The sequence below is a fragment of the Cynoglossus semilaevis genome, chromosome 16, assembly GCF_000523025.1.
Source record: "Cynoglossus semilaevis isolate Cse_v1.0 chromosome 16, Cse_v1.0, whole genome shotgun sequence".
Lineage (NCBI taxonomy): Eukaryota > Metazoa > Chordata > Actinopteri > Pleuronectiformes > Cynoglossidae > Cynoglossus > Cynoglossus semilaevis.
Window position 1 is genome coordinate 1,721,099 of NC_024322.1, and position 13,543 is coordinate 1,734,641.

The 13,543-nt window shown below is 40.6% G+C and overlaps 1 protein-coding gene across 5 annotated transcripts in view; it reads right to left on the minus strand.

Annotated features, from left to right (window-relative positions):
- zmp:0000001200 (dedicator of cytokinesis protein 9) overlaps positions 1–13,543 on the minus strand; it is a 70,038-nt gene that overhangs the window by 4,498 nt on the left and 51,997 nt on the right. For 2 of the 5 annotated variants that reach the window (XM_008327898.3, XM_008327896.2), the window contains exons 23-47: positions 13,372–13,461; positions 12,376–12,491; positions 11,985–12,054; positions 11,786–11,908; positions 11,619–11,690; positions 10,786–10,932; positions 10,580–10,663; positions 10,350–10,461; positions 8,649–8,827; positions 8,422–8,538; positions 8,105–8,216; positions 7,508–7,641; positions 5,930–6,044; positions 5,726–5,792; positions 5,595–5,642; positions 4,451–4,587; positions 3,519–3,634; positions 3,298–3,435; positions 3,040–3,222; positions 2,617–2,730; positions 2,297–2,512; positions 2,156–2,213; positions 1,963–2,069; positions 1,538–1,660; positions 1,319–1,432 (exon numbers count right to left, since the gene is read on the minus strand). In XM_008327898.3, the coding sequence (XP_008326120.1) occupies positions 1,319–1,432; positions 1,538–1,660; positions 1,963–2,069; positions 2,156–2,213; positions 2,297–2,512; positions 2,617–2,730; positions 3,040–3,222; positions 3,298–3,435; positions 3,519–3,634; positions 4,451–4,587; positions 5,595–5,642; positions 5,726–5,792; positions 5,930–6,044; positions 7,508–7,641; positions 8,105–8,216; positions 8,422–8,538; positions 8,649–8,827; positions 10,350–10,461; positions 10,580–10,663; positions 10,786–10,932; positions 11,619–11,690; positions 11,786–11,908; positions 11,985–12,054; positions 12,376–12,491; positions 13,372–13,461 (2,892 nt within the window). Of the gene's footprint in view, positions 1–155; positions 186–1,111; positions 1,118–1,318; positions 1,433–1,537; positions 1,661–1,962; positions 2,070–2,155; positions 2,214–2,296; positions 2,513–2,616; positions 2,731–3,039; positions 3,223–3,297; positions 3,436–3,518; positions 3,635–4,450; positions 4,588–5,594; positions 5,643–5,725; positions 5,793–5,929; positions 6,045–7,507; positions 7,642–8,104; positions 8,217–8,421; positions 8,539–8,648; positions 8,828–10,349; positions 10,462–10,564; positions 10,664–10,785; positions 10,933–11,618; positions 11,691–11,785; positions 11,909–11,984; positions 12,055–12,375; positions 12,492–13,371; positions 13,462–13,543 lie in introns of all 5 variants that reach the window. The other 3 variants (XM_025063748.1, XM_025063750.1, XM_025063749.1) reach the window with 3 other exon arrangements.

Genomic DNA, 13,543 nt, shown 5'->3' on the forward strand with positions numbered 1-13,543 from the left:
ATCGGGGAGTCGTCCTGCGAACGTACAGGAGTTAAGGAGACAGGAAGGCTACACACGTGTGTGAAACAGCATAGGCCGAATTAGAAGGACGACAACACAGGAACCTACAACATCACTGCAGTCCAACTGTAACAGTGTCTTTCACACTGATTTACCTCAGGCTCTGAGTCAGTAAACTGGTATTGCTACAGGGTGTGGACAACAGAAAATAAAATGAATGTTACTTCATGTAAAACTAGCTATCACAGTACACTTTACAGATATACATAAGATGTACAGTATACATGGACACAGTCGTCATACAGCTGTGGTTGCAAAAAGACGCTCTGCATCAAAAGGAAGGACTGAACTGGTTCCATAAAGTTCATTTAGAAAGAAAAGATCTTTATGGTCTCAGAAAAGATGTTTTGAGTTTTCTTCAAATTATGATTCCATTTAGAGGATTCAATTTTGTCTTAGCAACCTCAGCTACACACACTTGGCTCCTGTCGGAAATTTTAGATCACACATTTTGTCCACACAATCAGTTCTTTCTGCTCAGTTTTGTTACTTGTTTGTGCTTTGAGTGAGTGGAGGAATCAGAGAAAAATGAGAAACTGAATTAGTATAAGTGCCGTTGTGAGTTTAGTACATTATTATGAATTTTAAAAAAAGTAAAAGGGCTTTTGCAAATGGGGTTTTTCTAATGGTGTCGAACAATTGTTTCCAAAATGAGGGGCAGGTCCTGGTAGGGGCCACAAAGCAGCAAATTAATTTCTGTTACAATATTTATTTGTCACAACAGTTAGCTTTAGTTTCTTAGAAGTTTTTCCTACCACTTAAAAAACAAGAAAGAAATAACGATCAGTATCAAACTCAAAACACTTAAACTGTAACACAGGAGCAGTAAAAAAACACTTAAAAAAGTGCAGAACAGTGACAGGTGGCATGCAGCAAAGTCTCAAAATAAAACCAGAGCAGCAGCGATGGCTGATTGTTACTGTGACTTCAAGCAGCAAACTGTGAGGAAACATCAGCGATGGATTACAGCAGCATCCACACACACACACACACACACACACACAGTCAGGCTGTTTAGAGAAATGCAATCAAAGTCTGCAGCACAACTTACCGCTGCCTTCACAGAGGACAAAAAGCAGAGAAGGGAATTAGAGTGAATCTCAAAATCACTGCATGTGATCATGCACTTACAATAGAAACAGTGTCACGCTCCGTCTAGCAACAAAAACCCATTAATTTGCTCTTTTGTGTGTTAATATGTGAAGTTAACGTTTCCACACCGTCAGCAGTTCCACACTTGTCCACATGCTGAACTCACCTGTCCAAAGAAGGCCACTCTGAAGTACGTCCCCAGCAGCCTTTTGCCCGAGTGCATCACCTCCGTCACTTTACTGTAGGCACGATGCAGCGTGTCGTACAGATGGGCCAGTTTCTGTGCATTAATGTGATTTTTTATTTTAATTTGTTTTTAGAAAATGTACATCCAATCCATAGCTTTATATCAGACTCTTCCTCAGACTGAGGGTTTTACTGTTACCTCAAAGTCTCTGCGCTTTTCATAAATAGGAATGATGAGCTTGTAGATGTCAGAGATGAGCTCGTATCGCTCAGCTTTCCACAGTCCATCCGCACACTCCTCTAAAAGCTCCAGGAGGACGTCCTGGAAGACAGAGAGAAGACATGAGACACAAAAGTGGTGGATGATTTTTTTGCAGAATTGTCTTGGTCTTTTTTTAGCAAAATGGCCTGGTCCAAGATAAAGCTAAAAATTAAACATAACATTAATCTGGCCTGCACTTCAGTAAATAAATAAAAATCAAGATTTTACAGTACAGTGATTTATTTGTAGTTTAACTGTTTATTTAACCTCATAAAACGTGTAGATTAACCTGTCCAATACAGAGTCAATGATATGAGACAGTTTATTCAGTAGCAAAGATATTGTGATGAGTGTAAAAGTACCTCGTTGAAGTGGACGTCCTGCATGCCGACGTCCTCCATCATGGCTGCTTCTTCATCAATGTTTGGCGTCACCACCAGGAATGCTGAGCATCCCTGTTTAAACATGCCTGCACCCAGAACAAGAAAAGACAGATGTTTAAAAAACAAGGTCCAATAGAAAAATCCATAAATGATACAGAGAGACAGGCAGCACCTTTTCTCTGCAGATATTCTGCCACGAGTGCTGCAACGTGAACGTAGCACATGGCTGCCTGCAAACGATCACAACAAGAAGGGTTCAATTAAACTGTGATGGTGGTGTCATTTAAACCGACTGTCACCAAATGTCACCGACCTCCGACAAGTCTCCGTTCTTCACGTGGATCCGGGCCATGCTGTCCAGCCAGGTCTTGCGCAGCTCAGGTGTGCTGGCGTATGATTTGGCCAGACTGTATTGCAGGTCCACCAGCATCTCTGGGTCTCTCTCATGCTCCTTCATCTGAGCCGTGGCCATCAACACTGTTCTGATGCGTTTGGTCAGATCCTTCACATCGGAGGGGAAAGCTGTGTTCTGTGTGGGGCAGATGTCAGAGCCGAGGGTCGTGGTGAATTTATTTCTGCATATTAGTGAATAAATAAAATAATATTTGTGATGTTCAGAGAGCACCTGCTGACCTTAATGGTTTTGTCACTGTTGGCACAGTTGTTGATGATTGACAGAGATTGCTGGAAGCGTGTACTTCCGATACCGATGACATCAGCGATCAGCTGACTGACAGCGATCACCACCTTAGGCAAAAACAGGAAGTGCATTTATTATAAGTAGATATTAGATTGAATTCTTCACACCCACAGCTGGGTGCTACACTTGCATGTGGCAGACCAAATGTCACACTCTCCTCCCTATCTTTTTCAGGTGGTGCTTCAACACAAACAGAATTTGCAAAGAATCATAAACATATTCAGACAATATTATAAGCAGTTCAAAAGTAGTGACTGACTCTTAACTTGGAAGTGAAAGCTATTTCAACAGACCATGTGTCCATCTCTAGTCCTGGGTCATAAAAGCGTCCTGTCCAGTCATGGAAGAGTAAGTACCTGTAAGTGCGTCCTGACGAAGGATTTGCGACCAGTGTAGTCAAAGTTGCTCTTCATGAGGAAGTAGAGCAGATGGGCTGCATCGCTGCGAATGGAGCTCAGCTTGGAGTTACAGCACTTCAAGATCTCGTAGCAGAACGCGGCACACATGTCGGCACGGCCTTCGAAGAAGGTGCAGGGAAACTGGGGGGAGAAAATGAAGAAAGTGTTCGTCATCTGCACAGATGAAAGTTTAGCTGCAGATGGGGGTTTTCTTACCTTGTAGATGAAGGTGCGTAGTGAGGTGAAGACCTGCTTGAGGGCAGTTTCTGACTGGTTGATACGCAGAAAACAAAGGTGGACTTCAAACACCTTCTTCATGAGTGGACTGTGTCCGTGGTCAGCACAAAGCTGTGTCTGTGAAGGCAACAGACATGACCACGTTAAAACTGGGAATATCAGGTCCAATACCTTAGAACCGTAGGAAAATAAAAAGTTACCTTGAAACTCATAATGAAGATGCTGAGCGTGTCCAGGACAGTCAGGCACACCTCAGTGGCGATGTTGGCCTCCAGCAACGACTGATTCAACACGTCAGCATCAGAGTGACTGTAGGCTGGAAAAATAACACACAGCCTTGTAGGTTACCTCCAGTAAAGCCAACGGTTTAGACACGCACACATCTCTCTGACAATACCAGGCCGTAGAGTTAAAGGCAAAGCTGTTGCTAACAGGATGAAAAATGACGTTAAGCTGCAATGACAAGATTTCATTCCATCGTGGTGTAAAGACATAATTAATTTTATTAATTTAATATAATGACTGAGTATTTCTTTTTTTTATTATACTTCTTTGTGATTTTCAGAAAGGATTTTCCTAGAACGTCCGTTCAGTTATTCTGGAATGAAAACTTTTTTTTTTCCATAGACTTCTTTTTTCTGAGTGAAATGTAAACATTGAGGTTGAGAGCAGATGAGTTGGGCAGATGGATGTAAGGATTTCAAAAGCTGACATTCAGTGAGAAACAGTCAGTCATGCTCTATTTCCAACCAAATGAACAGAGCCAGTAACAGTCTGCAGACTGGCTGCCTGTTGTTACTGTTACTGAGACTGCACATTCTTACCATGGTCTACAGATATTCCAAGAATACTTGAAATCTTTCTTACACTGAAAACACAAAGACACCGTGTTAAATCCAATAAGACTCTAACAGGACTAGTCACACAGTTTAAACCCGTCGTGTTAGGCTGTTGTCGTCTGCAGAACCTCCTGCTTAAAGAGGGCATGGGCTTAAACAGAGGATGAGGAAGATGCTAATGATGATGATGATGCTAAAGCTCGAGGAGTACACAGAGCAGATGGCGGCGAGGGGAGGCAGAGTGAGAGGGTATCCTCTTGGGGGTAACAAGTATGGGGCTGGGCGTCACTTACTGTGGTTAAAAGTGTATGAGTTATCCAGGCTGCTGAGCTGCTGTAAGCGGGCATGCATCATTCCTGTCCTGTTACGGGACACAGGCAGAGTCTGAGACTTCCGCTCATGAGCTACAGGTCCTGCCCCATCCTGGTTCCTGATGAGGAAACAGGACAGTGTTAAAAACAAAGCTGATGAGTTAGTGAAGCAGGTTCTGGTCACTGAAGAGCTCCAAGAGTTCATCACCACAAACCAACGTCCTTAGACTTAATAGACATACTGTATCTGCACATCAGAATGTGACGTTTGAAACGATTTCGACATACTTCGAATATGTACCTACAGCGACACCTAGTGTACGCCGTAAAATAATGTTCGGCATGCAGTTGAATGGCGCATTTATCAAAAAGGAACACCAAAACAAGCAGAGCAAGCCATGCGTGTGAGTGAAAAGTTACTTGTGAATTTGTAGACAGAGAGAATGTGTCACAGCACTTCAAGTGTTACGGAGAAGGAATGTCATGCAGTTAGAAGGAAAACGTCACTTCCACCGTCAGTCTTACCCGGGCAGGAAGGGGCAGGAGCCATGTTTTTATATCATTATGTTAAACTTGCCAGCGTTTAGGAGGATAAAGATAGAAAGAGTGGGGGGACAGGTTAGAGGGAGGAATAAAGAGCTGTAGACGTCAAGGCCACAACTCCCAGACGGCAGAGGGCGCCGTGTAACTGAGAAAACAATGTCAACAACTCAAGCTACAGGAAACTAATCAACAACCTGATTATGAGGCTACAGTTAGCATCAATTCATCAGAAATAAAGATAAAAAGACCACAATTTGTTTCAGTAAGGTAGTTAAAAAAAGATATACAATACAAGTATTTTCCTAAAGAACACAATAAAAATTATATAAATGTTGGTCTATTTTCAAGGAGTAATATTAGAAATATGACATAGACAGCTAGTACCTTTTTGTAATGGTATCAAAACAGTTAGGTGAAAACATGTAAAACTAAAATAATCTATAAAAATATTTTCTTTGAACTCCAATCTCTAACTTAAAAATAATTTCATTTGAACAAATACATTATTAATAATTACATTACATAAGTTTAAATTGAATTGAAGTTTTTGTGCCACTCATCTAAACACTGACACAAGAATTACCTTGCGATGTATCTTTTCCCCATGTATCTAAACTGATGGAGGCAGACTCTGAGAGGAAGAAGAAGACAAACAGTCACTCCAAGTTTCACAGCATCACCTGACTGTGATATCACCAAAACCACAGGTCGTACTCTATCAGAGTGAAGAAGTCCATGAGCTCTGCAGCTGAGGCTTTGCTCCAGTATGTGAACAGAGCATCTGGAAGAGGCAGAAATGATACAACACATACATTAGTTACAAGAAAATTGAATGCATTTGTTATTTCCATAGAGATATTTTCAGTTTATTTTACCATCCACTTTAGGAGATGTAATTTAGTGTGGATTTGTTTTCACCTTCAGACATGCTCTTCAGCACATGCAGGAAACACATGAGGAGACTCTTGATCTCCACCTGGTCCAGTTTATCACACCGCAGCAGAGTGCTGCCCAGGGTGGAGGACGCCTGGTTCTGAGGGGCAAGCGTAAAAATAGTCTGTTTAGCTTCAACCATAGTTTCTAGTCAGGTCTCATTCTGTCTCAAACCAGATGAGTATTTAGCACGTCACACCTTCAGAACTGTGCTGTGTGGTTTATAGTCTCACTGCTTCTTTAGGATCACACTGAAAAAACAGTGTTGACCCTGATTTACAGTTGAGTGATTTACACACGAGTGAAGTCATTAACCAGGACTTTTTCATGGCTCAGAGAGTTTGTGGAAAATGATCAGTGTCTCTTCCAACTGAGAGAGAAAAAAACCCAGCAGAGCAGTATAGCATCAGGTCTACCACAGCGTGGGTCTGGACGCTAACCAAGTATGATCCCTTCTCCTGGAATAGTCTGGACCATGGATCTGGTTAGGGATGACTTCATGGAAAGAATGACGCCACTGCCTTTGACGTCTGGTGTTTAATGGTGTTTTGAACGGAGCAGAGGTTTCAGTCTAAATTTGGTTTCTCCCCCAAAAAAAAGTTGTAGTGAAAAAAAATTACTATGCTTCTATTTTCACGTGCTTCTTCTACTGGCTCATTACTGCGGTTGGTCACGACTGCAAATCACTGCAGTTCATGCGTGTTTTCTTTAACAGTCTTTCAGTTCAGTGACCAGTTAATGTAAAACACAAAAAAAGTTTTACAAAGTCTGGGACAATTTGACATTAAATAAAATAATAAAATGAAAATGAATTTTGGGAAAAATTATAAAACATTTGCAATCTAAATATGTTCATATGGTATACATGTTTTCAAAGGCGAATATTCATTTTGTCTTGATTAAAGTTTTTCAATGAATGTAATTAATTTCTTTAAAAACAATTTGTCTCAAACCTTGTAAAAATTTTAAATCTTGTGTATGTATTAACTGGGCATTAGTTTTTCTTATACCAAACCACACAGCACAAACTCAGACAGATAATAAAAGAAATAGTCTTCACATGAAAAACAACAACACAGATAAGAACAAAAGAAATCTTAGAAGAATGAATCTCAGCATCAGAGAACTATCTTTTTTCTGAATTTCTTCATCACAGTGACCAGGCAGAGGAAGAACTCTATGTATATAGAGTATAAAGGCAGTAGGAAACTCTCAAAAACAGTTCTACACTCCCTGATGGGACACTCGGAGAAAACAAAAACACTTTGCCAATAGAACGGCATGTTTGTACTTGGAGTGAATCACTGGGCTGCAGCTCTGTCTCGTGCACGAGGGGAACGGAGAGCAGAGAGAAGTCCATAGTGACACGCTTTCTTTGCAAAGACAACTTGGACTCCTCTGTGTCCCTTAAATGGTGCAAGACACTGACAGAGTGTCTCCGTGTGAACGCTTCCGCCTGCCCAGACCAGCAGTGCCGGCAAAGTGATGGAAATGAATGTAGCAGGTTAAAAAACGGCAACAAATTGTTTTTGCACTGCTGTATTTTTCTGTGATGTACTGTACCTTGTCCAGAGAATTTCCTTTATCAACGTTCCTCTCTGGCAGACTGTTACCAGAATCCGTGCTGATGAGTGAGCCGCGAGAGTCCGCGTGACGCACAGAGTTAATGTTGGGTGTGGATGATGCGTGAGGGGATGCTGTTAGGAAAATAAAAAAGAAATGTATGACTGAATTTAAATCTACACTCCAAATTAAAAAAAAAAACAGTTTATTTCACTAGAATTATATCCCATAGAGCTTCTTCTGGATATGATGTAGATTTAGTGTGTGTTCTGTGTAAAGGTTTTATATGAAAACATCAACTATGCAGCATCTTTTTTGCAACCCTTTTCTTTTTCAAGTAATTAAAGCAATGTAGAGAAAAACAACCAGAAAGTTGTTCTCAACAGCAATAAACATACAGCTAACAGCTATTCTACAGCCATAACTAACTGAGACAATACATTCAAATATGTGTTTTAGACACATTTCATGAAGCTTTTATTGGTGAGGCTGCATCTAATGGCTAGAGAATATATATATACAGTATGTATATATGTGTGTATATATATATATATATATATATATAAAATTTTTCTATAGTTCTGTCTGCTCCCTCACCTGTTCCTGAGATGACGCCAAAAACATCTTTGTGTAAACTGGTGTCCAAAAAGGTACTGGACCTGGGAGGGGTCATCAGAGGGTTGGTGTGAAGTGACTCCTCTCTTCCATTCTGGTGGAGAAAAGACAGTGCAGGTCATCCATTAACAGTATGTGGAACCAAAAGATAAAATAATTAGTTAAATTAAGTCATTTAATGTAAGTGTGTTAAAACCATTTATGTTGCCAGTCTTTTTCTAAAGCCGCATTTTTCTGCTTTTCACGGGTGAATAATAATAACAGACCATTAGGTTTCTGCCACTAGGCGGCAGACTTACATTGTTAGAGTGGTTGATGGTGAAAGGAGACACTTCCTTCACGTTCAGCCTGTTGACATTTTCTTGGAGGAGGCCAAACAGGGGTAAATACAGCGTGGCCAGCCTGGCCTGCTGACTCTGGAGAACACATCAGTGGCTCAGTATAGTATAACAAAATACTGTATGTGAATGAGACACATCAATAGTTCAGTGAGGGGGACAGAGGAATGAAGGCAGTTTTTTTTTACCTTGGAGCTGTAGCGTTCATCAAATGTGTGCTTTATCATCAGGTTCTTCAGCACGTGGATGGAAATCTGACGGATCTCCCTGAACTCCTGCAGAGCTGCACTGACCTCCCTGAGCAGCAGACCAACCAGGAAGTGGTTTTTACAGAAGTCATCAGTCAGCGAGTAATCCAGCTGGAGGTCTGAGAGAAGGAAGTGGAGAAGCTTATGAAAAAATTAAGAAGAAATTAAGTTAAACTGTTTAAAATCATTTAATCAAATCAGACCAAATAAGTTGCTCCTCCAGAAAAAAGATAATCCACAATCTGTTCAAATTTGACAATCTGTACAGATTGAAAAGCACCAAACAAGATTGACCTGTTTAAAGATAGCATTTGCAGGAATTCTGTGAACGTGTTTGTCATGTGACACATTTCTCATAGAGAAGGTCGACAACCACTCATTCAAATACAATTATTATTAACTCTTCCCAAAAATGGTGAAGCTATAACAAAACTGACCCACATAAATGTGCACTCCACCTGCATCTACAGCTCCCTCTGCAGGTAAAGGAGGTCACCAAAACAGAAACTCCTGCATATTCTACCATAACCAGATTCATTGTGAAAACCTAAAGGTCAGGAATCAAAGTGGTGATGGAACAGCAGTACCAGGAACTGTTCATACTGAAAGTGTTTTCTAACAACAGTTACAAATCACACAAAGATGGAGATGAAGTCACACCTCACTCATTCTTTCTAACACATGGAAAATAGAAAAAAAGGTCAAAGTTTTGAATAGTTAAAAGGAAAACACACTACACCAACCTTCTGTTTTATGAATGACCATATACTGCATCACAACAACATGAGCTTGATTTGCTACCAGTGGATTTATAAAATAAAATGGTTTCAATTTCATCCACTTTATAGCAAAGGGAGAAAATAGCCCAGATTGACTTCTGATTTTCAGTGGATTTTCAACGTGTTTGTTTGATTGTGGTCTTTTTGGAGAAGACATGCGAGCAGCACACCTCACACCTACCTCCTGGAGTGTCATTGGACTCCACTGTATCATACGGAGATAATAAAGCTAGTTGAGGAACACAACAAAGAAACAAGTACATGTATGTACTGTGAAGAAAGAAAAATACTCCTGAACCAATGTGTATCATGTGGTCACTGTACTAGTATTAAGGACAGTTACAGTACTGAAGCATTTTCACCACAGGGACCACAGGCTGAAAGGAAGAACAACCAAAATAGCCCCTGTCCAGAGAAGTAGGTTGACACGTGGTGCCAGTCGACCACTGTGATTGGCTGTAACCCCTCTACAACAGTGAAAATTACTAAGTTGTATAATAAAATAAAATGGAACACACTTTTAATGATCCATAAGAATATAGTTGCAAGTTTGCTTTTTTTAAATTCAAAATTGAGCCAAATTTAACATTTCTGTTGGACATTGTCTGCTTCACGATGCAGTATAGCTCTGCACTCTACTAAACCAGCCAGTAGCATTATCACCGCCCCCTGCTGGTGGTAATCATGGTGTATTTGTTATATAAAACACCGGTATTTTATTGCTATGGCTGTTTTTATCAAATAATGTCTGTGGTTCAGTACAATAACTACGTGATCATGGTACTCAAAATATCTGGTACTCTGTAGTGAAAATACCCTGTAAAGGACTTTAAACATATATTAATATGGTAAAAAACCTCACCTTGAAATCTCAGTATCCTTCCTTTACCAAAGGGCATGGGCAGGTTTAAGGGGACGTAGTGCTCGTGGTTGCACACAACACGCAGGAACTCAAACTTAAACTCAAAGAGTGTCTGCAGTGAAGGAGAAAAGAAACCATTGGAGGGCGATCAAAACAAAAGTGAAACAGAAGCCTTTCTGAAACAAACACTGCAGTGACTCATCAATGAGACCCACTTTGCTGGTTTGTACCTTTGGGTCTCCAGGCATGAAACAGTTGCTGTAGTTGTTGATCTGCTTGAACACAAAGCCTCTGTCCATCAGGTTGAAACAGCGCTACACAAAGAAGGAAAACGGCAGAGGAAAAAAAAGTGATATAAATCAGTACTGACTGACCCATCTGTAAAAGTCCAGCTTTAACTTTTTATGAAGTCGTAATAAAATATATGGATCCAGACCTTGATAAAGACCGCCAGACTGTGGTTGGCGTTTCTAGCAGCATCCAGGTTGTCCTTGTACTTCTGTGTGATGTGAGGCATCATCATGTTGACCAGTGTCTCCACCGTGTGGTGAAAAGATGCAGAGAATCTCTGGTTCCTGGACAGCTGTAACACATTAGCAGTCGGACAGACAAAAATATGACATAAGAAAAAAGTAAGAAAGAATAATATTTTCGGTTGGTAAGAAGTAAGTAAGAAAGAATAATATTTTCGGTTGCTACAAATTTGTATAAAATCTGTCCTTTTTATTCACCGTCTAAGACAGAGGTTCTTAACACCTGGTCCGCTCGCCCAGAGGGGACATGGAGGTACAGCATGGGGGTTGATGAGGTAGTGTATTTGATGAATAGTGTAGTAGTGGATGAAAACAAGAGTGATTACCAGGCCTGAGAGTACTTAATTTGTACTACTCTGGTTTGGTTAAAGTTCACTGAATGTAGCAAAATATTTCTGACCTTTGTCTCCTGACTCTTCATTTCAGAGAAAAAAAAAACTTTCCATTTGTGTTCAGACCCAGTAGCTGGACCTCCTTTCTGCAGCATTAAATCCACATTATGCCAGTGGAGCTTAAACACAGGGATGTGGTTTCCTACGGGCTACGAACAAACGCAGCTAGTTAAGCTGCACAGCAGTGTGGTACAGGCTGCAGACACACAACCCTTTGGCTGCGGTGCTGTGGCTGTCCGCAAGACTTGGCATGTTGTAAACTGCAGCGAGGGAACGTGAAGCTGTAATAAAGACAAGGCAGGCAGACATCCCCGAGTCAGGGGCGCATGTTCCGACAGACCTACCTTCACTTTACAGCTCTCAATCAGGTACTGAGCCATGGACTTGACAAGGGCTTCAAAGAAATACCAGGAGTACTGCAGGGCAGACAAACATCAATCAAAGAGCATTAGGATAACACACATGTCAGTTATAATTACACCTTGAACAGAACAGAGTCAAAATATGACACCTTCAGCAGCTTGTTACTGGTGAGGAAGTCAGTGGAAGGTTTAAGGATGGCAGTCATAGCTTTGGCCAACTCCTCGTGCACCGTCCTAGGGCTGGACGTGTACGGCTCTGTCTTGAATACAAACTGAAGGACAAAACCACTCAGAGACATGGATATTTACCAGTTTATAAGATAACAGAGAGTAGGGATCATGTTCTACCTTCACATACGATCTCAGGTAATGTTCCAACCCCTCCTCATGGCACTGGGCAACAACGTGAATCATGACTCTGGAAAAAAAACAACAACACAGCTTTGCTTGGATGGACTTTGAAATCATTTTCACAGTAGCATTTATTCCTAACCTGCACGTTGTGGACTGTATTAAGAGGTTGGATTAACTGAAGACAATCACGTGGACAGGCCCATTTTTCAATCTTTTTATATACAATATTTTTAGACTAACATTTGGCTCATCAATCACCTTTGTATTTTCATTTCTAAAACATGTTATAGACAAACACTGTTTAACAAGTACTGTTTTAGTTTCATGCCAGTTGCTGTAAACCAGAAAAATGGAATTTGTGGAAGGTTATTTCAGAGAGACTTGCCTGGTGACGTTGACTGCTACATCCTCCTGGGTGGCACTGGTCAGCACTCTGAACAGCTGATTCAGAATGGTGGGCAGGAACTTGATCATCACATGACTCTCCATGGCATGCAGACTCTGAAGAAATGAAGACAAACTCAGCTTGTTGCTCATAAAAAAAAAAAAAAAACGTTTAAACTTCCTTCATTAACACTGAGAGGACTGGACTTAAATTCAAATAGTAAAAAATGTTATATTGTAATGCTGTCTCCCACACATGGAAACATGATGAACTGATCTGATAGCCACAATAACAGGACATTGTGCTAATCACCATCACTGTCTGATTGTGTCCTTGGGACACGGCGGTGTGAGTGTTGGTACTGGTGCAGGAAACCAACGCAGGCCCTGCCAAAGTCATTTGGAGAGATTCCAGTCAGTGCTGCTGACCTGCTGCTTGACCTCAGGCTATTGTTCATGTTCACTGCTGTGTTTACACTAAAACCCAGAGGATGCACTGGACCAGGCTTCACTTTCCATGTCAGTGTCCACCATGGGGACACAGAACTAAAATTCCCATGGACTGTAATTAGGGTAAAAGTTGAAAAAGTAACAACTGAGAGGCTGGTGCCAAATAATTAAAAAGAACCGGGCTAATTAATATGCTGCTAAATGTCACCTCAGAAAGACTTCTGTGGTTATGAAAGAATAATAACACAGAGCTTTCCTCTTTTTATTATTTAATAGTCAAAAATTCTACTTTTGTAAAGGATTAAAAATGAACAGTGTTGTATTTTTAATTATTTTTTATTTTATTTTATGAACTTTATCGTTCCTTCACTGGGGAAATTCTGGAGTTAATACAAGATCTGCCGCCTGTACCGCTAACTGCTACACTATAATTAAGAGTCACTCCATGAGTCTAACTACGATCACGATATTGTCCAGTATATGTGTGACATTGATTTATAGTCAGAGTGATGAAGATTTACTTTTAGTCTTCGAGTCACTTCTTTACCTTCAGGTATTTGACCAGCTGTCCTCCTGACACCTGTGATCCAGATGTGATGTTCTGACAGTGATCAAAGAAATTGTGCAAATGTTGATCCTGAAATAAAGACAGGGAATTTACACCTTGAAGGTTTGTTTGAACATGATTTAAGGTCTAAACAACAGAACAGACAATAAAT